We start from the raw sequence: 27,858 nt of genomic DNA, 5'->3' as shown, positions 1-27,858 counted from the left end.
AATGCTCGGAAAATGCGTGGAAATTTCCGGAAAAACCGTGGTAAAATCCCCGGAAAATGTCTGGAAAATCCCCGGAAAATGCCAGAGAAATGTCCGGAAACTGTCTGGAAAACATCCGGAAGATCCCCGGGAAATGCTCGGAAAATCCCCGGAAAATGTCTGGAAAATCCCCGGAAAATGCCAGGGAAATGTCCGGAAAATGTCTGGAAAACATCCGGAAAATCCCCGGGAAATGCTCGGAAAATCCTGGGAAATTCCCGGAAAATAACCGGAAAATGCCTGGGAAATGCTCGGAAAATGCGTGAAAATGTCCGGAAAATATCCGGGAAATGCTCGGAAAATCCCCGGGAAATGCTCGGAAATCCCCGGAAAATGCTCGGAAAATCCCCGGAAAAGCCTGGGAAATTCCCGGAAAATAACCGGAAAATGCCTGGGAAATGCTCGGAAAATGCGTGGAAATTTCCAGAAAAACCGTGGGAAAATCCCTGAAAAATGCCTGGAAAATATCCGGAAAATGTCCGGAAAATATCCAGGAAATGCTCGGAAAATCCCCGGGAATTGCTCGGAAAATCCCCGGAAAATGCTCGGAAAATCCCCGGAAAAGCCTGGGAAATTCCCGGAAAATAACCGGAAAATGCCTGGGAAATGCTCGGAAAATGCGTGGAAATTTCCGGAAAAACCGTGGAAAATCCCTGGAAAATATCCGGGAAATGCTCGGAAAATCCCCGGGAAATGCTCGGAAAATCCCCGGAAAATGCTCGGAAAATCCCTGGGAAATTCCCGGAAAATGTCTGGAAAATCCCGGAAAATAACCGGAAAATGCCAGGGAACTGTCTGGAAAATATCCGGAAAACGCGTGGAAATGTCCGGAAAAAGCGTGGAAAATGCCTGGAAAATGCCCGGAAAATGCTCGGAAAATCCCCGGAAAATATCCGGAAAATGCGTGAAAATGTCCGGAAAAAGTGTGGAAAATGCCACTTCAAATTTGCGAAGTAATTAAAGCAGAAAACCAAAAAAGAAAAATAAAGCTAAAATCTTTCATATTAAATGTATATGGGATATTCATATTTCATACTTAATGTATGTGAGGGTTTAAAGATAATCTTTTTGATATTTCTCGATTTATTTTTAAAAATTTATTACGGCCATTTTACTCATTAGGTTAAGTACTTTCGATATCAGTTTAAAGTTTTTTTGTTATCTGTAATACTTACGGAAAAATCGCCTGTGCACACTTAACGATTACACCCTGTATAGTCATTGTGTTGTAGCACACTGAAAGATTAATCTAAAGATTTATACATAACTAGCTTTCGGCGCCTTCGCCCGCGTAGTCAGAGCACCCGAAAAAGGAAACCCGCATAGTTACCGTCAACGTGGGATTTCTGGGATAAACTTAACCTATTTCCTTTCACAAGACTCAAACTATTTTGCACCCAATTTTATCTATATTTATTCCATTTAAAATCAGTCACAATATCCTCTGAGACAAAAAGACTGACAGACAGAGCTACTTTCGCATTTATAATATTAGTGGGAATATTTGATGACTTTTCAAGCAAGCATAACGTGGTTTGTTAACGTGTACATACCTACATTCTTATGTGAAAATTATGGATGATATTTATTACTTAGGTATTTACTTATAAGTTATAAGCTATGTACAGTACTCCAAAAGTGATAATGCGCATAGAAATCTTTGTCACAGTTCGGTAACTGTCATATTCCCGGAGCGTCCGAAGACGATATGTATATAGAGCGGTTAAATGCATTTTCTTCATGCATAATTAAGTTAAATTTGTTTAGTCAAATGAAATACATTTTGGAAATACAATTAGCGAAGATTTGCATGCGCATTATTAATTTGGAGTATGTACTGTAGTTTGATTACAATGTTGTTCAATAGATGTCACGTTGGTGTAGCGCATGGTTTCTCAATACCGTCTCTGGACAGGCCGAAAAAAAAGTATTACCTACTATGTATATATGTACATGTGTATTTTTTGTGGTGACTAAAAGAGGTTTTTAGAACTCTTAACTTATCTTAATTCGTTATTTACTTACTTTTGATATAGGATTTGAAACAAGGCTAGATGTGATTAAGACATTTAAACGCTTTACAAGAACATGTTTAAAAAGGGATTAACTTTAAAGGATATTCAGATATCTTCTATCAATCAGCTTTTAAACAAGATTACTTTCTTCACAAAAAAGTCTATTTAATTAAAATACGTATTCCAATTTTTGCACAATCGTATTCTATAGCATTATGGTATTATTTCAGACGCTGCAATAAGCCTTTTTATTTCACAAAATTATAATAACAGGCTAAAAAGTAAAAAATTAAGCAATACAAACCAAAAAAGATGGCTATCACAATTGTATCAAACTTATAAACCAGTTCCACAAATTTAACGTTTTCCATCAACTACATACCTTTATTTGTCTTGCCTTTCATCACACCGTATGCCTTATACGCTTTCTTATCCCGATAGCTTAAATTACGATAATTGGCTTAAACCTTAAATATTTCAAAGGATTTAAACAGTGGCGATAAGCGTGTCGATAATAGCTTTAACCTTTATGTATTGAAAGACGAATAATGTTAATGTTTTGATAAAGGAGTATTTATCTACGCTATGTGAGTTTAATCCGAATATATAAAATGTGAGTGAACTTTGGGACTTGGGAGACTTATGTATTTGAACTTTGAGTTCGGCAATGATAATAAGTCTAATTAAAGTTGCTTTTGAAATTAACTTTTTTCCTTTTATATTAACGAAATTGTGTCTGTGGTATTCCAGACAGCATTTATAATACTAAACGCCGAAAAAATTCCATACTTCATATGTTCTTAGATTAGCTATATGCCATACATCATATATTGGTTTCAGGAATAAATAGGTACCTAGACTATATTTCAAATAAATTTCAAGTTTTTTTCTAATGAATCACATTCCAATATGAATATTCACTTTGTTTATTAATTACGTAGAACTTCTAGTACCTTTAGTATTGTTCTTACCGTGTTGCATTAACGATAAAATCCCACATTGTACTGCAATTAATTATTCTCAAGGCGACAAGTCACATCAATAATGCGGCATTATGTCGAATTCAAAATAAATATTTCTTATTTCTCGATGATTTAAATCATTTATACACGCCCCTTGTTATAATAAGCACCGCTACTGGTGTCGTAGTCTATAAAAAAACCTGTCATTTACAAAATTACTAGCTACGCGGTTAAAATGCCACACGTCGTAAATTAATCAGAATGTGTGCCCTTCGAGTTTCTCTGATTGCTGTCCTTTTCATGTACGTACCAGTAATTAACGCTGAAGATAAATTTCATACTTTGTTTTTTTTTATTAAACTTAGTTCTCTTGTAAGTGGTTAATGGGAGTAGAGAATTAATCAATTATTGACAAAAAAGTTCACGATTAAAAATCTTTAAATGATTACTCAACAACACCACTCGCGAACTTTAAATACTATCGCCAGCATTTAAAAATTGTTTATAAAAATGCGTATTTAAAGTATGCGGGCGTGACTTAAATAGTTCGCAGTGCAATTGACTAAATTGCACAATTACCTGTAACGCTGTCAAAAGTTTGTACCTAAACTGTCAATCAAACATTCAACGCAAGTCCTTTTGAAAAATTATTACCGAATTTTAATGGTTTTTTCCTTAATTTTTGTCTTAAATTAAATTACACACTTTTATGAAACATCCCTTTAATGGCCCGCGTGTCTTCACCGTTAAGGATTCGCACGAATCTACAAAAACTTGCATAACATTTTGACCAGAACTGGTTTTATGAAGTTATGTACAACGCTTCTGTAAACAGTAAAAGTATAAAGTAATTAAATAAATAAAAGCTGGCGGATATAACAAACAATAAAAAGAATACAAAAGTGCAGAAGCTCAAAATTGAAGAGAGATACCTACTCACTCAGTTGTATCAGAAATTTTTGAGGCTGAATAAATCACGAGTTAAGAATCAAATGATGACTATATTACATGTACTTCCTACTTTCAAACTTTAAGTCTAGAATTGTGATAATAAACAGGAAGTAATTTCTATTAAGCTTCTTGTGAGCTTCTAGTATCCAAACAAAAAACGATATGACATTTCATTTTTAACAGCATTGACCGCTGGCCGTACCTATATTTTCTACATATCTTTAAATCGGACATTGTAATTACTCCCCTAAATGTCGGTCACGCGTCTCGCATCATTCAACTGTCATAATTATTGTTTTGACGTGTTGAGAGTGATCTGATTAAAACGAACTCCAGATTTATATCACCTTCAATGCTAGTACCGTCAGCAATGAGGGGTGGTCAAGTTTCGTCTATTTATATCTTATCCATGCATCCATGTATTGGAAGGGATCGTAGATATTCAACCTAAGTAGCATAAACTTTAAAATCATTACCATAGTCAAAAAAGGATTCTTATTACAATAATATTGAAAGACGAGCTCGTACAAAGTACCTACCTACAACATTTTGGATAAATGATGTTGTTTTTTCTGTAAACGGTACCATACATTTTTAATGTGTCAAAACTGCCTTTGAACACGACGTTGCTCTGAAAGTATCGTGCTGAGAATTAACAAATCCTTTAGTACTTTCTCGAATTTATTTAAGCGATTATAAGATCTTTTCAACGGATAACCTTGATCTGCACTTTTCAACTCATTGTCTGGCGTCTGCTAATGTTATAAGTTTATCCATCATTTATATTTGAATAACTGATTAAATTTCATTGGAATTTATTTCGATTGCACATTTCTTTACTCACGTTATGTGTTTTCATAATAATAGCAACCTTCGTATGGATTTATAGAATCATCATAGAATTAAACCTTCTAATATCAGCTAAAAGACCTTAGTCAAGGCTAAGAAGTAAAACCTTAATCTAGATCTTTAATCTTAATCGCGTATCTTTTTAACAAGATGCGTATCTACCTATCTAATACGGATAATATAAGATTTCTTTTGGTGATGTGATTCTAAATTATTTCTTATTGTTCAATTTGATGATTGCATTCACATTCAATCTAAACTTGTTTCTGTTTTGTTTATTGGCAGTAATAAAGGATAAGGATATTCACTCATATTATGATATACAATCTCCACTTCCAATCAATGCTATCGAGAAGACGAACGTATAAGTCATAAGGACAACACGCGATATGACGGTAATAGGAAATTATATGGAACCAGTCCATAAATTGGAAAGATACGTAGCACATGCCCATCTTGAGCCCTCGGCGATCACATTTCAATTACATAGCTCGGTATTTTTATAAGCTTGGTCCTAAATTGGTTGACCTGAATTCTACTGGGTCTACAGGCCAACCTTAACGCGGCCTGTTCAATTATTAAATGACCGCATCACTACGGAAGTACCTTATTTGGCGCAAATAATCTATAACGATAGATAGACGATATAGATGTGACTATTTGGGTATTTGTTTTGGATGCTAAGCTATAATATTGTTTGATAATGATTTAGCGTCCGTAGTAGTATGTAACACGTAGTAGGTACATGATTGACAAAAGTCTGTCCTTTACATTTGAAGGTAAAGAATTTATTCGAAGTTTGACATTTAATTTCATGGTAAAATTTCTCATGATTAATTAGTCAAAACTCAAAAGTAACACTGAGGGTTTCGATTCTCAAAAGACAAAATTGTTTCCTACGTGTAGAGAGAATAAGTAAAATCTTATCAGCATGTTTCTGGAGTCCCCCTACACGACATAAATCAAGTTGTTTGACCGTCTATCGTTTAATTATAATATAACAAGTAAAATTGTAATGCTACGGGTTTGACAATATACCTTCAACATTGCATATGTTGCATCTGTACTGTTACACAAACGTAGACTATAAAACTCCTTCACATACATAGTTAAACTGTACAACATTATAAAACAGAGCTGCTTTCATATAATCCATTGCAATTAAAAGCACATTCGATTCATCCAATAGCCGCTGGCCAATAAAGATCAATTACTGTTAATTCTAAATAACGCAATTTCACGAAGCCTCATGTAACAGTCGCGACTACTCTTAAATAACATAATTGTGCATATGACAATGTTCAGTTGTGTTGAATTGAATCTAATTGAGAATCGTCTAAAAATAACCCGAGATGCGAGACGTTATAAATATATTGAACTTTTAAGCAACGGATAGACGACCGCGACGCTTGTATACGTGATAGCTGGTATTCTGATTTCTGTAGATTGATGCAGTTTAAATAAATTACCGAAAAGTCATACAGAAAAACAAATATAAATACATAAACGATGGACGCACAAGTCAAGAAATGTTTGTTGAAAAATGTTAACACTAACATATGAGAATGTGAATAATATTTATTGTTAAAACAATTTGAGGATATTTTAAATCAAGCCGAAGGCAAAATATTCCCAGTGATAGTTTTCATTTTTCATTTATAATGAAAACTATCACTTAAAAATTAACTGACCACAGAAACAAAAAAAATCTAATTTATTTTCTTCTAACGGCTATTTCCCAACATACAAGAGAGAAAATTGCAAATTACCTGTTTCGTTAACAATATATTCATTGAAATAGGGTAATAAAACGATTTTATTAGCCTATAAAACATATGAAGTCATTCTAAATGTCACAAAGGAAACATTTGAGTTAGCAACAATTAATCTATGTTGCATAATTTCTGAAAGATAAAAGCAAATAATCTAAGATAACACTTTGTTTCAAAATATCGTACAAATCTTACAATATAAATGCGAAAGTTTATGAGGATGGATGGATGGATGTTTGTTTCTCTCCGCCCGCGGCTTCGCCCGCGTTTTCAATGAAAAGCTGTTCCTGAGGGATTTGCGGGATAAAAAGTAGCATATGCCTTATTGGTCTTCAGCTAACTACATACCAAATTTCATTGTTATCAGTTAATTAGTTTTTACATGAAAGAATACCAAACATCCATCCATCCACTGTCTCACATGTAATATTTTGTACGCATTGTATAATAGTTAGTAAGCGATTTCCAAGAACTATGCATGACCTATACAATATTAGTTTCATATAATGTTTTATGCTGCGTTTACTGGAGATAAATGGATTTTAATGATTTAACTCTCATATAAAATGTCTTATTCGTGACTCAATTAAACTATTATTTACATATATATCATTATGAACGAATACTTAGGTACAACGCAAATACTAATTCTAGTTATAAATATTGTTTTGATATTGTTCGTTGACACTAATTTCTATAAATAAATATTTATTTCTCGTAGTATAAAAACAAATTTCTTATGTTTATCATATCTAAATAATTAGGTATATATCTTATCATATAATTACTGAATTTTGTTTTCATTTTTGTGTCAGGAAAGATTAATGCAATCAAGAAGAAAGGGTTCGATCCGATCGATATTTTTGTTCGAATTAGGAAAGTCTGCAGATTTTTATTTCGAAGGAAGCTGTATTGTTTAGCCTGAAAATGATATGAATCGTAAAGCAAATTATTATGATAAAATAATATCTATAAACAAATCAAAAAACAAGACGTGAATAAACATACTGATAAAATATAACATAACCTCGACGTAACAATTGCCTGACCAGGGTGCGGCTGCATAAAAGTAAATATTGTTCAATAAATATATAAATAAAATTGACTTTGCTTAAATCGTGACTCGTATATACTATTTAAACATACATAATATATGATCATGAACCAGGTGGCATTTAGGTAATCAAACTACCTTTGTGTGCATATTAGTAGGTACCTACACATACAAGAACACGCCTACCGGAATCAATAACACAGGAACACCCACTACTATCGAGAGTAAGGTTGACATTAACATATGCAAAGAGTATCTTAGAAAATGTCCTAGGCATGCATTAATTGATAAACGTATGTATCCGGTTTAACATTGGAAAAAACTACAAGTGGAGCGGGGTTATAATATGTAATTATTCTATCGCTGAGATGTTCCTTCATAACTCATATCTAACATCTTTATGTTGAGATTTGGTTTTTCAATTTTTGCATGGCATTATTAGTACATGCGCGTTGTTTTTTGTTTCACCGATTTGTGATTTTATTTATTTTAAATCATTTTTGCAAGTGGTTGTACATACTAAAATCTTGAACTTCGCATATTGTTATGCTTATTACAGAAATTTCAAGTTAATACATGAAGAATAATTTAAATAAAAATATGACATACGACACAATTTAAACGAATAATAATAAAGTTTAATTTTTATGCAAAAACTGAAAATGAAAATAAATGACTCACAACCAATTTAATTTGTATACTCCTAAAAATTACAAGAAAATTACATTTCAAAGGGATCAATAAGAAGTTTAATTAATGACGTTTATAAGATTTAAAAATGATTTTTTCTGAAGTTTGATTTATGGTACTTGATGGATTTTAATTTCGTGATAATGTACAGTACACTTTCACTTAGTTCATGAAAAATACTAAAACAGCCCATATTAAAGTTATAATTTGAGAGAAGAAATAACATGCATAATGTAGCCTGCTACCTAGCCTACCTACCTAATAAAATAAAATATTTTTGTAACAATAACCAAACTGTTATTTTACTCATAAAAACACACATTTTCCACATAACAATAAGATATAATCTATTTGTATAGAATAGTTTTTTCATGAAATAAGTGAACCATGTTTGGGTTTACCGTTCTGTTCCGGAATCCTTGGAGCGTTTATTTCGTTTCGCTTATGAAAACGTGGTTCATTTACTTTGGCCTTTTGCCTTGATTTTGTCCAAGTCTTTTCTTTGCCAAATCCATTTGTTTGTACAGTTGAAGGAATGTCTGCTGCTGTTACTTCCCTAATATAAGTTCAAGACGTTAGTATCAAATCTGACTATTTCCCGCCATTTTACGTTGACCACAGATAATAAAATACCACAGATATTATAAGACTATAGATAATACTAAACTAGCGTCGTGGACAGAACTGTGATTGACATAACTTTTTTCCCGTGGAGATTAAAATCTAGATAAAGAGAAAAAGAGACAAACATATGAAATTAGTTTCTCTTCGTACTTCCTAATCATCGAGTAAAAAGACCCCAATAATAGATACAGACTGCGATCACTTATTATTTTTATGATAAGCATGTACATAGATAACTAACCAACGCAATTTTGTCTACTCTGAAAAGGAAAATTGTTCCTGTTTATGACATATTTTCGATGAAGTGCCTCTCCTATTGGTCGTGATGTGGTTATATTAATCCTATACTTTGTCACCTTATATTAAATAAATAATTATTTACTTACTTATATAAATAATTTTGGACTTTGGATAGTCCACATAAATAATTTTTAAATTCGAACCAGTTTTAGACATTAGCATATTGAGTCAAATAAAAAATCTCTTCCGCGTATATATATTCAAACAATTTCTGATTTTCATACTCTCAGAAGGGAACACTAGTTTTCTCATACATCATATTTTACATCAAGTAAATTTCCTAATTTCTCGTAAAATAACAATTTTTTCTACTTGAGATTAGATCTCCTCCACCATTGCTATTGAACCCTTAGATTGAACCATTATAAATCTATTTCATTAAATTGTGTGCTGTTGTCCAAAATATGAAATTTTTCTAACACAAAATGAACTTTCAGAGAAGAACGCAAATAATGCAAAGATAATGTTGCATATTTCTTTGAAAAACCCTTACCTCGGAAAACATAATATTTATTAGGCCTTCGAAAATATACATAAAGTATATATGTACTTATATTCAAATGACCAATACTCATGCGTATAAATAAAATCTTATCAATGAAGATTTATTTTGGAATTCTAATGTCAGTATGCTTTTAAGATTATATCAATCGATAAGATTATAGATACACCAGGATCATGTGGTCAGTGTTGCGTATACATCAGGTGACAGAGATCTGTTCAACATAAACAATGTTTATCATTACTGTCGATAAGGGGACTATTTTATTATCTGCAATAAATCAGTTAGCCGTAACCATATGTTCACAGATCAATATTTATAGATTTATATATATAATTATTCAAATCGAGGAGTCAATGATAACGATTTATAATTAGCTATCACGAGTCGGTCCAATGTGATAACATAATTAAAAGCGAAATTATTTTAAATCGTAAAAAAACAATAATTGAACTATCGGATACTTACAATTTTACTGATCCACTTTGATTAAACGGAACGGCTTTAATAGAAATCTATTTTCAAACCTAAAGTAATAACCATTCCAAATGACGAGAAAATAATAATTCGTGTGACGTTTACTACTAAATGTAACACGTTTTCATTCATAATTGTTTAGGGTGATAAATGAGACTGATAGTAAAGTGTGCATGTATTTGCAGGGCGTCGCCGAGGCACGCGGGGCTGACAGCGAAGAGGACGTTTCACTGTATCGACTGTCCGCGCTCGCGCCGCACGACTCGCACGCACTAGCCCACACACATCCTGCTGTTCCCGCTAAACGATCACGGACATTCGAGAACTCAGTGCTACACAGTGCAGTGTACGAACGTTAACTCTATAAACCAAGTGATAATCCTAGTGATTAAAGTGCAGTGCTCGGGAGCCGAGTGAATGCGCGTCTGCTTCGATACCCTCTGCTTTGGATCGTCACAGCGCACAGCTGGTGACGATGAGCCGAGGGCCGTAGTACACACAGGAGGAGGTGCGCTTACCGTGGCGCCCACAGTCAACGGCGATAGACGGGCCTTAGACGAAACGTACAGAGAGGAGTTAAATGGTATAATGGGGACGCCGAGCGCGATGAATTCAGACTCAGAGAATTGCGTCGCCAACGCGGCTATGTCCAACGACATGCAGCCCCTCATAGAGAGAATTAGAGAATTGGAAGCGTTGTTGAAACAGCGCGATCAAGAAATGTTGGAATTACGTTCGCAGCTAGACAAACTGCAGAGCGTGTTCCCATACCAGCAATATGCTAGAGCTTCAAGGGCACCGAGGAAACAGAGAGCTCAGGGTATTTCTGCTGAGCCACAAACAAGCTCATCACTACAGGATTTGGCGCACCAGACATTCCCGATTTATGACAAGAACGACGCGTAAGTACCTTTTATTTATCAATATATTATTACGAGTAAACACTTGAATTGACAACATATTCCATTGCAATTTAGAAGGACAAATAAATCATACGATAACAACAAAATATTAGCTGTTGACACTAGTTTTCGCTGACTTATTTATTATAATATGTTGCGTTATTGACAAAAAGTAGGGCAAGTTATTTGTCATATCGGAGAGTTCGTGGAAACTGATCTATTTCATTATATTATGTGGTTTTGTATGCCTATTTTAGTGCAGCAAAATGAAGTCTGACTAAGCAGTAAGGCAATCGGTAATGCACTTTGAATCCAACAAGAACTTAAATGACCTGTGATATATCATAATGCGATATTGAACAGAATAATTCCAATCGCGAAACCGTCTTATACGGACATTCAGCTAATGATCAGATAATTTAATTCTTGGAAATGCAAAATGATTTCTTACTGTCCGATTGTATCTTACCACGTGGTTGCATGACTGAGGTGGACTCATATGTCCAATGCCAAATACTATTACTATAAATACTTAGATGTAATTAGCGTTATTAAACGCGTGTAATATAAATTGTAAAAATGGCATTCATTTTTCTTAAGATAAAATTAATAGCTAGCAACATAGTTGATTTGAAGCATTGAAAACTTATTACTATGAAAATTATAGTAACTACTTAGAAAATGATTTGTCATAAAACATGGCTGACTGTTTAAGTACATCAAAATACTTAGTAAACACCAATTTCGATGTAAAACGTACTAGAGTGACCATAATTTCTTAAACAAATTTACGTTTTAGAGTTAATTTAATCTTCATTTTCTCTATTGATTGCCTTTTAGAAATGAGTATTCTAACGGCTTGAAATATACTTTTAAACATTCAATTTCATTTCTAGCTAATGTTAACTATTTTTGTCAATGAAGAATGCGTTTTATATTATTATTTATAAAATAAACTTACAAATAGACACATAGAATTATAATTATGTTGTTGATAGTTGAAAGGTACTCTTTATATTCATTTTATGGTATTTTTTACCGTGTACCGAATACCGTGACTGCCCAACATAACATTTGCTTGAACAATTTACACTTCTCTCCTTATGGTAAGCTTCATCTACAATAATCTTGCCAATTTCAAAATAAACACAAATCATACATTTGCTACATGATTCCTTAAAAAAAACATTATCATTATGTTATTCTACAAGTCAAAAGGTCACTGAACTTTGTCAGAAGATAATATATCTATCTATTTTTTAATTCTATGCATTTTTATATCGATGTATAGTACCGAACAAGGCCGATTTACCGTTACCTTAAGAGAAAATTGATATTTTATCGAATTTTTTTGTAATCTTATACTTTTGATGGGTTATAGAAATAACTACATCCATAAATATTACGGTATCAAATCGATAAAACAACAAATCTATCAATTCTATTTATATACTTATGAATAAACTTTATACGACATAAACCTTAGAATAAGAATTCCTTCATGCATTGTGAAATAAATAAATCGTAGATGTGGTATCAAACTAATTTTCTGTCTGACACACACCTTTAATATGAATAATTCATTATTTATATTCCATTACCAGTAGGAGGCGGTGCAAACACTTTTACATTGGTTTTGTCATAAAATCACACAGCACATTGCTTTCAAGGTATCTGTATTAAGTATCAATAAAACTGGCCATTTATTTACTAAATGGTAATAAAAAATCATTTTACACAAATCAAAATACATAAATTATGTTACATTCATATCAGCTTATGATATTAAAATTGTCGTAAAAACCACCGACAGAGAATTGAATTACCAAATTGTGTATGTAAAGTACAAGTCAATAACTGCGTTAAAAACAACCGACTTCAAACTTGCACTTGCAACATTTACAAATACAGACAAAAATGCTCATAAAATAAAAACTACTGGGCCTATCCGAATAAAATTTTTATGGGACCAATTCGACACCATCCCGCATCGAACAAAAAAAGAATCACGTAAATCGGTTCAGAAACCACGGAGTAATCGGTGTACATACATAATAAAAAAAAAAACATACCGGCCGAATTGATAACCTCCTCCTTTTTTTTGAAGTCGGTTAAAAAGGCCTAGAAAACAAGAATAATTAAACACGAAGCCAATAAAGTTGTACTTATGTCAAATAAACTCGAAATAAAGCCATTGATTAAACTTAACGCGGTGAAATTGTACGCAGTAATTTCTTACAACGACCCTTCATAAACAACAAAAAGGAGCAATAATTTGCGTATTTCGTGTAAATTGGCTCATAAAGCAACTGCAAGGAATATAACAAGACATAAACCAACGCAGCCTTATGCAATACAGGTTGATTGGACTGATTCTTCATTATTATCTTAATTCCCATTGTCTCAGGTCAATGCAATATGATTATCATCTAGTTATTTTCCTTCTTTATCAATCAGGTTCCTTGAAAGTGAGGTTCTTTTGATACAACAAAGCTAAAGTGACCTGAATGTAGTGAATTTCTTATCTAGTACCTACCGACTCGACGTTTTATAAAAAATATCTGACGTCACATATCTAGAACAGTCAATATCCTTCTGCTTTTAACACTGAAACTAGTTGCTGATAAAGGCAAACCGAATGGCATAAAAACCCGTCAGAATTATAATGTTTGTATAATGCGCAAAGAATTATTTAGATAATTTTACGATACAGTAATATGATGCAACGATAAAATATTTCAAGCGTTATCTTTTAATAAACAAGGTATTTAACGTGTTTGAAAAAGAAACTATTACGCTACTTTTAATCGCAATGATAATTCGACGCTAATAAAAGTATCTAAAAATATCTTTATTTGAGGCAATAAGGCAACGAGAAAGGAAAATAAAACATGTTATGACGACGATGAGGAAGCGTATAAAAGTGATTAAATGATTTGACAAGAGTTTGTGCGTTCATAATTGCTGTTTAAATTCACGAAGATAAGTGTTGAATTTCTGAATCATAAAAATTCAGCAAATTCCTTTGTTTATTAATTATCAATTATTTTATTGTAACGCACTTAAAGCTACATGTCATAACACACAGATAGAGTCTGAAGGAAAATTTATTGATAAAAGTAACGCTTGTTATTGCTACATAAAACATAAACTTCCTTCTTTTCCTCGACATCTTCATAACTCGTCTATCTGTTATTATCCTATTGGTAATTGGCATATACATTATTAACTCAGGCCCCGGAACCACAGACACAATAGAAAATCTATTGTGTCTGGGACCGATCGGGCCGCTTAGGGCTCAATGGGTTAAACAATATACATCAACATTAATTTCTTATTACAATATTACGTTTATAAACAAAAGTCACCTTCTGTATTTTATACCAATGTTTTTTGGTTTCACTGCGGTTTTCTAACATAATTACATCGAAATCAAAAGACTAAAAACCTAGGTATTTTTTTTTTTTACAATGTCGCAATATACTTACATCTACCTATGTTACATTTAAAGGTAAAGACCAATAGCTAGGTACTATTTCCAATTCCTGTTCCTGTTAAAGAGGCTATTTCCGAATAGTAAAGCGACCACTTCCTCATAAATGTTTCATCTCGATCAACAAACATAAAAACAAGAATGCCATTACTACAAGTCATGTTATTTAATAAATACGACATGTGGTATTTTAATATAGATAATGAAATTGTTTAAATTTCAATCGCTACTTGTGTATTTCTACTCATGTCCTTTAACAAGTCACAAGCAATTTGTCAATGACAAAATTAGTGCCAATTAAAATTCGCGACGCGATAGAACTTTTATCGTCGTCAATCCAAAAAAGAGTGATAATATCGTAAACGATGTCGTAAAGTTTAAAAGTACTTATTAGTATGCGGAGAGGCATCATGCGGGAAATCTAGTTTTGGTAATTATGCGTCCTTCATGCTAATACGAATTTAAACTAAACCAGAACTTTCGTAACCCTGGTGTGGTAAGAAATTTGATCTCATACGGGTAAATTGATATAGGTATTATAATACATTAAAGAAAATCGATTCATTTATAGTTAGTAACTGTTGTGTAGGTACATATTTCATTTGGCCTATCATTCAAGTTGTAATTTGTAATGCGTGAAGGATTGCAAATAACTTTAAAAAGATTAGAAATTTGTCGTGATACTCGAATTACGCTTAGAGGGTTATCATCATCATACTAAATACAATCCAAAGTTCCCATGGCACCGTATTAGCATTTATTAGCGGTTCCAAATATTGTCAAAACTGCGTAATCCGAGACATTGAGGCAACCTTTCTGGTCGTCCTTATTCTAGGAGCGTACTGGATCTACTAAATGAACCTCGTTTTTTACGACATTTTTATTGCTCTCAATAACATTCATTAATTCTTTACACGATTTAAGACAAATGTTTTTTTTCTTAACGCTTTGATGTTGCCGCTCAATGATATTCTAGTCTGTCTTCAATTAAATGCCATTTATATAACAATAGCATAATGTCAACATTAATACGATAAGCTTAACTTGTCTTTTAATAAGATTCATGCTACAATTTGCCTTTTATAGACACCTGATTATATTACCCTAAATTTCCATAAAGGTTTTACAGTGTGAGTAATATGGAAAGGTGTTATGAGGTTCATTTGATTAACATAAGTTAAAATTAAGTCAGTTTAGTGTAATGGGCATGAAGCCTGATTTGGTTCTTACGTTAAACGTATCTACTTTTTTAATAGGTAGTGTTATAAAAAGCGCAATGACGTCTCCTAATGAATCACTTATCCACAAATATTTTTTTTAATACTATGGAACCAATTAAATAAGTCTCTCAATTCTTATCTTTAATTAACTAAAAACGAGCCGCTGAATATACTCGTATGTTGACTATACAGAATATGTGCCTGATTTTTTTTTAATCTTAGAAAATTTCTTGAACTAGGTCCTATCTTTTCAACAACACTAAAAATAGCTTTGTGTAAAATTTTATCTTCATCGATACTCTGTTCACCATCTGTCAGTCAACTGACTGGTAACTACAAAAAATTATAAACACATACCTATACACTTTTACAGTATAAAAATTAACGATCTGAATGAATATGTATCTGCCAGTTTCTATTTAGGCTTTACGGTACTCTAATTATCATGTTCAACTAGTACATAAACATATAAGTGAGACCAATTAAACAGTTTCATACTGGAAATGTTTCTTATCCGAGTGCTTGCCTTCAAAGACAGAAATTATACATTTGCATAATTATCTACGTAGGTACCTATGTCTCGTGGTGTGGAAAGTGTAAGACAAGTTATTAGTTATCTGGTATTCATTAAAGAAAGGACGCAACAATTATTTTTAATTGTTCCGTGAAAGAAGGTTATTTATTCTATAAGTGGGGCTTGGTGTAAATATATTTAATGGATGTGAGGATGTTTCTTGCTATTTTGAGTTAAAATACTCAACGAATTTGGTTGAAATGAATGAAAGGTATATGTTGGTCTGAAACGATAGTGAAACCAAATGTAAACAACACAGTCTATAGAAAAGCGAAAAAATATAAGTGTGTGTTGAGGGCTTGAGGCGAATAGTTTAATGTTCCTTAAATAAATAAATATATCATTGTTATTAAATTCTTAAAACATTCCATCGATTTTTAAAGATACAAAGGCTATTATAAAACCAAATACATTTGCCATAAGATAAACAAACGATTATGCTATCTATGAATTTATGTATCAATTTAAAAGCATTATACAAGAATTTTCCACACTGTTTGTTCCGATTTTTTATGGAAATTTACAAGGGCCTTGCCATATCTCTAATGTAACACTGTGAAAGTCTGAACGCGTTAAACAAATAAACTCAATGAAGAGGAAATTCAACATAACAACGTAGTTTTCGAAACCCAAAGAAGGCTATGAGAGAAATCTTGTCTTCCAAATTGCCTTTAGTATATTTATGTGCTATGTAGCTACAACAATACATAGTGCGGAGATATTTTAATGTGAAATTTATTGCATATTCTTCAATTTAAGAGCTCTGGCATCTTTATATGTGCGCACGTGAAATATTGCGTTGTTTTGTTTTAAACAGAAGATGTGGTAGTCTTTGTTTAAAGGAGTCGTTGTTTGGGAAAATATTGTGAGAATGTTTGTAAATTAAGTGCTACTGCATTCTGTTAACGTTGAGATTTATAGTTGCAATTGCATATTGATTACTGTCGATTCAATAATGTTCGCTGTGGGAAAGAGCTCTTTTCATCTGGACAGAATAAAGTTTTACTCTTTTTAAAGGCTGTATTTATAAACATAGCCTCTGAATTCGACTATTTCCAGTCTGTATTCTTTTATTATTTTCTATTTGTCTGAAGAAGCCTGGATTGGGAACTATGACCAAATACAGCAACAGGCTATTTTGTTCACGATACTTTTTTATGTTCCTTGTCTTTTTTATACGTTTTCGTTCAGTAACGTTCCAATTTTTTAACATTAAGTATGTAGTGAAAAGTTAAAAATAATGAGTTCGCTGAATGTTAATGGAAATAAAGTTTTTGTTTCGATGGCCTCACGTTTGAAGTAATATCTGTTTTTAAATGTATGTCAAGTGATACAAGAGTGCTATCCGAGAAGTCATTTTATTGTTCAAGTAATAAAAGGCCATCTGGCACATACATGATTGTTTTAGATTTCTAGATTATTTTTATTAATCCTTTTTTTTCATATACTTTTATGAAAAGAAATACAAGTCTGATATGAAAACAAAACTTTAGTAAGCAGAGGATGTAAATAACGCGTTATTTAGGTTTAAGTGAAATTATTCTTATTAAATATGACTTATCATAACCAGCTAGTCATTGTTCAAAAATGCTTTTCTTTAATCACAAAAAAGGGAATGTCAACAATGCCGCAGTAACAACTAAAACCTTGATTCTTTACTCTTTATTTAGTATTCTCGGCTTGTAATTTTCGCAAGAATTGTTCACAGTTATTCAGTTAAATATCTTACCGACCTTTTATTATGTTCTTACGCTGTATTTTAATTATTGATTTTGATAGTGTTTTTCTTGTACTTAATTAATGATCAGTTAGGTGTAAAATTTACGAGTCGTACGTGACCAGAAGACTTAAATATTTCATCCATAATGAAGACTGGTTGAAATAATTTTGCCAAAAAACAAGGTTCGTTACAATTTATGTTTGTAGATGAAAAGATAATGATTGGTAAGTCCAAGCCAGATTTTAATACAAAGCAACATATTTAATGAGTATTGACTTAAATATATTTATTGACATATTTATTTATATAAAACCAAATATTATACCTACTCTTTACGTTTTTATTTTTGGACTTAAATTGAAACGGCTCAATATTTAGGTCATGTAATTTGCATACTAAAACGTTTTTTCCTGGGTTTTATCAAATTTATGTAAAATAAATAGGCAATTAAATTTTAAGCAAATAATATAAAAATAACTTAGGGTCAATGTACCACTAGCTGACCAAGCGCCAATACATGACCGAAATTCAAATATACGCGCCAATTAAGAAAATACGGCAGCCCCAGATGATAGTTTATTGTTTTTTCTATAAAGCAACATCATCTATAAAATAAAAACAAACCTTGCTGCCATTGGTCAGAAATATTGACATTTTTTCAACACGAAGATGTAATTAAGTAGGTGCCCCGTAAGTAATCACATTTTTTACTAAGAGTTTTTTATCGGGAGTTGATTGGGAAATCTTAATTTATCTTGAATGCAATCGATTACTCTTTATATGTCTTGTTATAGGCATAATGTTGAACCATTCTGTTATAGACTTTCGGCTTCATTTTTGGCATGAACAGTTTTTCATGATTTTTAGCGGCCTGGTTATCTTTTGGAGCAACGAAAACAATTTTTCGCCTATTGTTGACCAGTATGGTCAGCTCTTGGTTCTTTATATTTTGCTAAGAAAGACTTGGTTTGGTTTGTGCTTATACCTACCTAATTTAACAAACCATATAAGCCGTAGTTAAGTCATAGCTTTATGTTGCATATTTCCAAAAGCTGACCACCGTAAGATTTTTTATACCGAACTTAGTTGGTCAGGTTTCGGGGCCGAGAATATTATTAACCTTGAGTTGTCCACTTGATTTCCGTGACCAAGTGGTTTGATTTCATCAACCTATCTTTATTTATTAAATAATATATTTATTTATTAAACAAAACTAATGTTCCAAGAAGGACATTTTGTCCATTTTGAAAATGGTCAACTTTTAGAGTAATGATGGTCAGATATTGGTGATCAGTGGTCAAGTAATGGTGTTTTTAGCAGAAATAACTTTCAGAGTAGTTTTCATAAAACCTTTGAAGGTTATCAAATTGATATTAAGAACAATAGTTACAGTGAGTATTCAATTATCTGTGTCCCAAAAATAACATTGAACGTAAAACAAATAACCCGTTTTTTATATATAGCTAAAGATAAAACCGCTTAAATGGTCAACTAGTGGTACATCCACCCTATTTACACCTTGGACTTCTGATCTATGACTTGATGATATTTTTGTATATTGGTAGCAGCATTGTTATTTATAATCCTATGACTAGCTTTTATAAGAAATTTATTGTACAGAAGGGTATCAGCTACCTATTTTTATTTTATAGCTATTTAATATTTATCTATTTATTCAAAATAGGTATCTCTAAATTCGGTATGTACTCTAAATGCTTTCGACTTCTTCATTGACTTGGTCAATAGTCACTCATCTATAGTTCTCATACAAGTGAACCTTACTACGAATTCTGAAACGACATTTCATATTATAGCTTTTAGTTTAAAACAGTTAGGTAAGTTTCCCTCCAAGCAACCTTCCCTCACACTGTTATGAAATAATTATTTAATGACATTTTAACAGTTATTACATGAAATATAAAACACACGCAGCTGGTGTGAGTCTGTGGCAGCCAGTATCAACCCGTTACATATAAATCAAAACCAGTTAGTTTGTTCTATTTAAGCCGAATAGACATTTACTACGTATGATCTTGTCCTCGTCTGAGAGCTAAGTGCAATTAATGACGTTCATTCGTCGTATTAAATAAGATATATATTTAAAATTAAAGTGTTCGACTCTAAATAATTATGCTATGCTATTGCAAAGTTAAAGAAATATACATTCAAATACTTACTTTATTTTTCAAGTGGTATATGGTGAAACTATATTAAGACGATTCAAAAGTGCTTCTAGACGAAGTCTAATTAGATAAAAAAAAGTTGAGTTTGAATCTCACTAGGGTTTTATACCAATTTGACATCAATTTGTCTCCTATGTGATTTATTTATTTCAAATATTTCTTAGTAAAGGTTGAAATAATGACAGAAAGAAAATAAAAAACTCAATACCTACTCATATCATATTATTATCCGAGCAAAATTTCTCGTTATTAAAGCCAAAGACTTACAAAGGTGATAAAATTATTATCGATAAACATTAAACTGTCTGCAATATATTCCATTCTCACATTGTTACATACTTTTTGTGATACAATCTTAATTGCACAAAAGAAAATTGGTAGATACATTTAATTATTACGAGAAGTTTATTTCAAAATAACACCTTCGGTGGTATAATTGCTACCTTATAATGTTTCTTATGTTTGTCCAATTTAATACTCTGAGATTGACATTAATTGAGCTTTATTTTCAGTTCCTATTAAGCAATTAAAATTGTTTATGGTATAATAAATTCGATTGCGAAAGCTGCTAAATATATTAATGTAAGTGATACGTTTGGTTGGTAATTTATTCCGTCGGTAGATAATTAATAAAATGTATAAATTTCTAGTAAATTATCTTTATATTGCTAGAATAATATATATTCTAAGCACCTATCTTAAGTGTGCTATTTTTAAGATATTTTATGCATTTTTTTCGCAATAAAATCATTTGAATTTTAAACAATATTCCACGTAACCTGTCACGAATTGCTTTTCTAGATCTATAAAACAGGACAAACAGAAAAAAAACATATTTCACATTTCTAAAATAATCAAGTTACATATAAATGAAACATTCAGCAATTAATTAAGCAAAAGTAATGTAAGTAAAAACATTAAACAACAAACAAGTTTCTTTTTTCGATTAATTTAATTAGCGAATTATAAGTAATTTACTTAAAGACATCAATGTCTAGCAGGTTTTGTTTTTATTAAATCAGATTTTAATTAATTATATTTTTATTTTTCCATACCGCATTTGGTTGACAAGTCTTTTGAATGACATGGTGGTATTTTTCTTTGCTCATAAGTATCGTTTTTAGTAACCAGTTAATTAACTAATTGGTAATCGAATAATATTAACTGTTTTTCGTCCCAGTTTATGAAACATTTGTATATTTGAAAGGTAACTGAAATCGATCAACAATAATTTAAGGTTATAGACCAATTTATAAGAATAGATAAAGAATATTTCGATGCTATGTAAGTTCTATGTGAGTTCGATTTTTCTGATTTGATTAGCCTAACAAGCTTTTACACTTTATTATTGTTCTCTCCTTTTTATTTAGAATCCTAAAGATTTCAATGAACAATGTTATAGCTTTGACGTAAGAAAATGTTTACATTCGCATTTATATAAAAACAGACGGCTGTAAAACTCCGTTTGGGTTAAATACATTCCACGAAATTATTCTATGGCCACTACACAAGAGAGAGATTGTTATACTTACATTTTTATACTGAAATTTACCTTCATATAGCCTGTATATCACTTACTTACAGTGTTAATTATCCTTGATTTCAGTAGGAATAAACATGACCGGAAAAAATATTTGAAAGCAACACTTTATAGGAGAACTACGAACAAAATATTGAAAATAGCTAATCAATGAAAAAATAGAACAACATTAATTCCACAATGCGACGAATGTGCAGGTATTATGGTGCGATTTGAATGTATCAATATGCAGAGGTAAAAATTCATATTTTATGATAGCGGATATAACCTACTAATACCTAAGTATGGATATGTTTTTTCTTGACTTTCATCACTTCAACCATGTTGAACTCTTTTCGTTATTCTAACATTATCTAATAGTCGTATGACTACGTAAAAATTAAAAAAAGTGTTTATGAACTCATAACATTACCAACGAAGAAGCTTTCAAATCAGCTGAAGAGCTTATACGCGAACATTGAAAAATCAACGTTACCTTCTCACCAAAATTTCATATCGTATTATGTAGGCAGTCCTTATCAAAATTTTATATCATAAACATATAATTTGGTGATACGTGCTCACCTGTTTTAACACTTAACAAACCGTACAATTACTGGAATTTATAACCTCAAAATCAAAATATAATAACGGTTCGAGGAATATAATTGAATAAGTTAAGAAACGCATTGTTATATAATAAGCATGATTATTGCTGACCCTAGTATAGGTCAGGTAACCGCTAATTACAGTATAAGTGGAAAAAATTGGGATATTGTAAACCAATTTAATCGAGGCTTGCCCAAAGCCCGTCAGAAGTGGTTTAAAGAAACACATTTTGCGTATGATTGAGATGTTAATTTCTCTTCCGAAGTCTTTGCTGGTTTTTTGGATATTTGCATGACGATGATTACCGCATGTATTTCACAAAAAATATCATATGGGTAATTGTTGGTTGTCCGAATTACATATAACAGTGTCACTCAAAAATTCCAAAAAGAAATGAGAAATTAAAGATGGACCTATTGGAATTTGAAACAGGAAACTATCCACGTATAATCTATCAATTCAACCATTCAGAGGTTTTGGTTGGTTTCCGTCTTTTCGACTCAAATAGACAGACAAAAATGACACATAAAATGCTACCTATAAGTCATAACCTCATATTCAGGATAATCATAAATAATAAATAAATAAATAAAATTCATTTAATTCAGGCCACATAGCCCATAAAGCTTTTATGGATTTATACTTTCGAGAAAGCTTAATACCTGCCAGATATCGGGTTCGAGTCTTGGTGTAAAATTGTCTAGACCGCAAAAGCTGACAAACTGCTTCACTAGAACGGAAATAAGTAAAATATCTTTTTCATAGCCCTTAAGAGAAAAGGCCATGCATTTTAATAATTCAGAACCGTAATATTCATACTTCTTCGATAAATGAGCTATAATTAATAATTTTTCAAATCAGTTCCGTATTTCCTGAGATTAGCGCGAACATGCAAACAAGCAAACTTTATTAGTATAGATTAGAATTTTGATTATGATACGCCTTATACTTACGATGACAAATGCTTTACAAGACAATAAATTTATCAATCAACTATGTACAATTGTACAAGCTCTTTCAGTAAATACAAGGAGAGATATAACATCGATATTGAATGAATGCATTCAAGTGCTTCGAGATAAGACAGTCAACAAATTATCTTTGAGAAATATGTTTATGCAAGATTACTATTAAGGTTGGGAAGTTTATACAGATATAGGTAAACAGCTAAATAAGTTTTAGAAGGACAGTTATACTTGTGCAAATAAAAAAATAAGTTTCACAGGAGAACGTTTTTTTTTTAACAAAGCTTTTATAAACTTATTTATTTATTTATTTATTTTATTTATTTATTTCTTATTTATTTAAACACATACCTATTAGGGCTTATTTTAATTGTATTATTCGTATGGTTCGTAATACATATCCATATTCTTAGCAGACAAACTGAGATCTGAAAACAAAAATAAATCCTCACTAGAAAAAAAGCTCATGTATTAGGTATTTAAGAGAAATGTCATCAGGAAAAAGCTAGAAATATTAAACTCATTTTTAAAAAGTCACAAGAATGTCGTGCAGCTTCCTACATACGTTGAAAAAATTGCTGAAAAGATTAATGATCCGAACTGTGAAAGTAAACCACCAAAATTAATTACCAAAAGTCGAATGAAGTCGTATATTTTTGATGTTTTAAGATCGCATTAAGAGAAATTACTGACCTTATCATATAGAGATGTGAATAATCGATCACGAGGCTTATCAAAGAAAATTAATTTACATCAGGCGGTCGGACCACCGCAAAATGGGATCAGCGAAATAATTACATAGTAAACTTAAATTACCCTTAATTATAGAGAAAAGATTTTGTGTTAAAACTGCGAAAACCAACGCGCATGTAATGTTAAATTCTTTATTATTTTAAGCCAAGTGCGTAAGTAAATAAACAATGAATATTAAGTAGATTTATGAGGTGGCATCAATCAAGTTAGTGTCGAATATAGTAAATTTTTTAGCTAAACAGAAATCAGTCGGACAAGATAATCATAAAAGAGAGCATATTATGTGCTGAATATGAGCATATTATTTGAAACTTCTTTGGCATGATTCATAGATATCAAAATCGTCGCCTTAATCCATGGCGTGACGGTATTGCCATGACGCAACCTTGAAATTTTACTCACAGCCCCTAAAAAAGTTTCACTTAAAAAATTTCATAAAAAATACGAAGAATCGATTGTAACGGCTAAAACATAGAACCTTTATGATAGATACTTAACTTCACAATACCAAGTTTCAATTACAATGTAATATGAAACGAGTATATTTTGTTGCATCGCATAGTAATTGCGCGTTCTTCTGGAACCGAGACCTTTGTGCATTTACTATGCAATTATATAACAATAATCCACATTAGAATATGAATCACAAATATTATCTGTTGGTTATTCGCAAAACACAATGAAACAACGCAACGGTACAAAACTATTGTTTTATGAATAGATACCTTTCAAAATTTCATGTGATTTCATTTGTTGTGATTTTGGGAGAATTTAGTAAATGAAAGTGATAAAATCATCCACAGGAATACAGGATGATATGACCCATTTTATAATTATATTTTAGCTTTTGAGCAGAATATTATAAATACTATTGTCAGATAAATAAAAGTTTTAAAATTTGATGGCAATCATTGAATAAATATTTCAAGATGCACTTGTGTAAATGTAGAATGATCGACTTATGATACCGACCGTAAATTTTTGAATGTGATTGATAGTTCACCATAACCACAGAATAATAATTACTATCCATAACTCATTATACTTTTAGAGATGAATCTATTTTCTAAGGTTTTCAACAAAAAAGTTAATATAAAGAAGCGATTGGGACTCAAATATATTCTACTATCACAACACAATATGAACAGTCCAACAACAGTCCGAACAAGTCTCAGACTAGAATTTATAGGTACCACTACTCAAGATCATAACATTACCTATGTACATTAAAACGTGTTGAAATGGCATAAAGTCGTGTAATTAGAATGGTTTTCTGTCTAAAATGTAATCACTTCGCGATTACCGTCAAGTATTATAAAATTTCTAATAAACATATTGGTTAAGTGTCGCCTTTTATGTAAATATATGTTAAAACTGTTAACGTTATTATAATATGAATACGTTAACACCTTCAAGCAATGATAGCATGGTTTATTTGCGTATAGTGCATAGAATAATTAAAATTTAAGTTGATTTTTTTATTTCAATTATATGTTCGGTTGATTCTAAAAATCTTGAGGAATATACCTACGTGATTGACTAGTGATGATTTAATTAAAGCAATCTTTCAGAATTATAACAATAACGATTATTATCTACAAATAAAATTAATGTTAATGAAACGTAAAGCGTAAAAATGGTGTCCTTTCTATTATAACCTTTTTTTGCACTGTAAATAATAATAACCTCCTACTTTTTTGAAGTCGGTTAAATAGGTAGATATATAGGTATTATATATATGTTACGGCTAAAGGTAGGTGAGAACATAAACTTAAGATTAGCCGGCTAAACTTAGGTTTATTTTCGACGAGGTGTTAATGTTAGTTTGTTCTATCTTTAGCCGGCTAAACTTAAGTGTAACCGCAGGCCCGTGGCTAAAAATGTCGGGGTGGGTAGATTTGGTTACTATAATACATGTAAGGAACAGGGCGAGTGTTTTCTGGCACTTCGCCGGCTGCTGCCGCAGCACGCTCGCTGCGCTCGCTCGGCTCGTGCGGGTCTTAAGAGTTCTAACCTAACCTAACCTAGCCACCAGCTTTCTGCCCTGAGTCGGGGTGGGTAGATTTGGTTACTATAATACATGTAAGGAACAGGGCGAGTGTTTTCTGGCACTGTGCGGGCCCCTCAAGCCCTCCACCGGCCCGGCGCTAACCAAATCTACCCACCCCGACATTTTTAGCCACGGGCCTGCGGTTACACTTAAGTTTAGCCGGCTAAAGATAGAACAAACTAACATTAACACCTCGTCGAAAATAAACCTAAGTTTAGCCGGCTAATCTTAAGTTTATGTTCTCACCTACCTTTAGCCGTGACATATATAATATTTAATTACGAATAAACAGTAACTTTTTTTTAGATATCTCACATGCACATAAACGATGCGGCATATAAATGAAGGAAAGTAGATATTTTTTTTGTAATGTTAAAAATCTTCATGCACAGGAAAAAAAAATAGTTAAATATAATTCACGTGAACTCGTCGGAATCACATTGTAGACGTAGTTACGAGTTAATATTATGTGGCCCTGTATGTTGATCATTTATATTCATTTCTATATTTAGTACGTCAACAAGCTCCGCTCTATAAGAATGTACATGACTTGATCAACAGTGACCACGCAATCAATTTGACCCGCCCTGTAGGTACCATTCTACTAGTCATTTTAACAAGTAGGTTTCCTATGACTGAACGACGTTTAATGTTTTTTTTCCCGCATAGAGGCGTTTTTATTTGTTGGTTATGTAAATAAACATTTACTTTATATACTTAATGTGACAATGCAAAAAATATTGTTTAATTCTTCATCATTAATTATTATTTGCCAATATTCTTCCGTCGCGTCGATGTAAAATGTTTTACCTAGCAAAATTAGAACGAGCGTTGAACAGTTGTACACAAAAGATATGACTAAAATATCAAAAACAACAATAATTCCGATTACAATAGATAAAATATTATTTGACCTTGATCTTAATGTCGTTTTATCGATTTAATTCAATCGTGTCCTCTTTATTAGTTATATTTTTATTGTAAACAACGCCATCTGTTGAGGAGTAGCGTAACTGTGATTTCAATTTGTAGTGATGGGAATTTCCCATAGATGGCGTTATTATAAATGTTATTTTATTGAATCAGATCAAAAGTAGTCTTTATTTTTTTATTATAATTATTTTCGTTTTAATAATATTATTAATAAGTAATATGAATACTTAAAAGTGTGGTATAAGCAATAAAATTGTACATTATATTCTAATGAGCAAAAAAAAATTATCTCCGTTTATACAAAGCAGCAGCAGCTATAGTGCGATAATGGATTTTATATTATTTTTTTGCAAAAAGATTTAAATAGTTACTTATGTCAGTTTGCAATTAGCAATAAATATAATTTTAAAAAATTTCAGATACTAACATATTTTTTACTTAAATTTTATGAATAAATATTTTCATTTTTGAACGAATGTAAGTATTTGAAAATTAAGATGATTGTCTAGATGGATTATTATATATATCTAATGGAGAAACATTGTAATACCTATGTATTTGTAAAACCCCGACAAAATTGCCCGAATTCGGCCATCCATGTTTATCCATAGGGCATTCCTACATTAAAAAACGCGGGTTCAAATCTCGCTTCCAGATCAAAGGTTTCAGATTTGTTTTTTACAGTTTACGCATGTTTAAAGT

The 27,858-nt window shown here is 31.7% G+C and overlaps 1 protein-coding gene across 2 annotated transcripts in view; it reads left to right on the top strand.

The window, feature by feature from the left end:
- for (cGMP-dependent protein kinase for) overlaps positions 1-27,858 on the top strand; it is a 108,662-nt gene that overhangs the window by 30,813 nt on the left and 49,991 nt on the right. For both annotated transcript variants that reach the window (XM_089706126.1, XM_089706127.1), the window contains exon 2: positions 10,421-11,137. In XM_089706126.1, the coding sequence (XP_089562252.1) occupies positions 10,653-11,137 (485 nt within the window). In that variant the 5' untranslated portion in view covers positions 10,421-10,652. The remainder of the gene's footprint in view (positions 1-10,420; positions 11,138-27,858) is intronic.

Source organism: Colias philodice, chromosome 17 (assembly GCF_061535455.1).
Source record: "Colias philodice isolate Cphi_HAF_F1 chromosome 17, ilColPhil1 Martin Lab GWU primary, whole genome shotgun sequence".
NCBI classification, from domain to species: domain Eukaryota; kingdom Metazoa; phylum Arthropoda; class Insecta; order Lepidoptera; family Pieridae; genus Colias; species Colias philodice.
The sequence above is the reverse complement of the archived record's forward strand: the minus strand, read 5'-3'. Positions and strand labels throughout refer to the sequence as shown.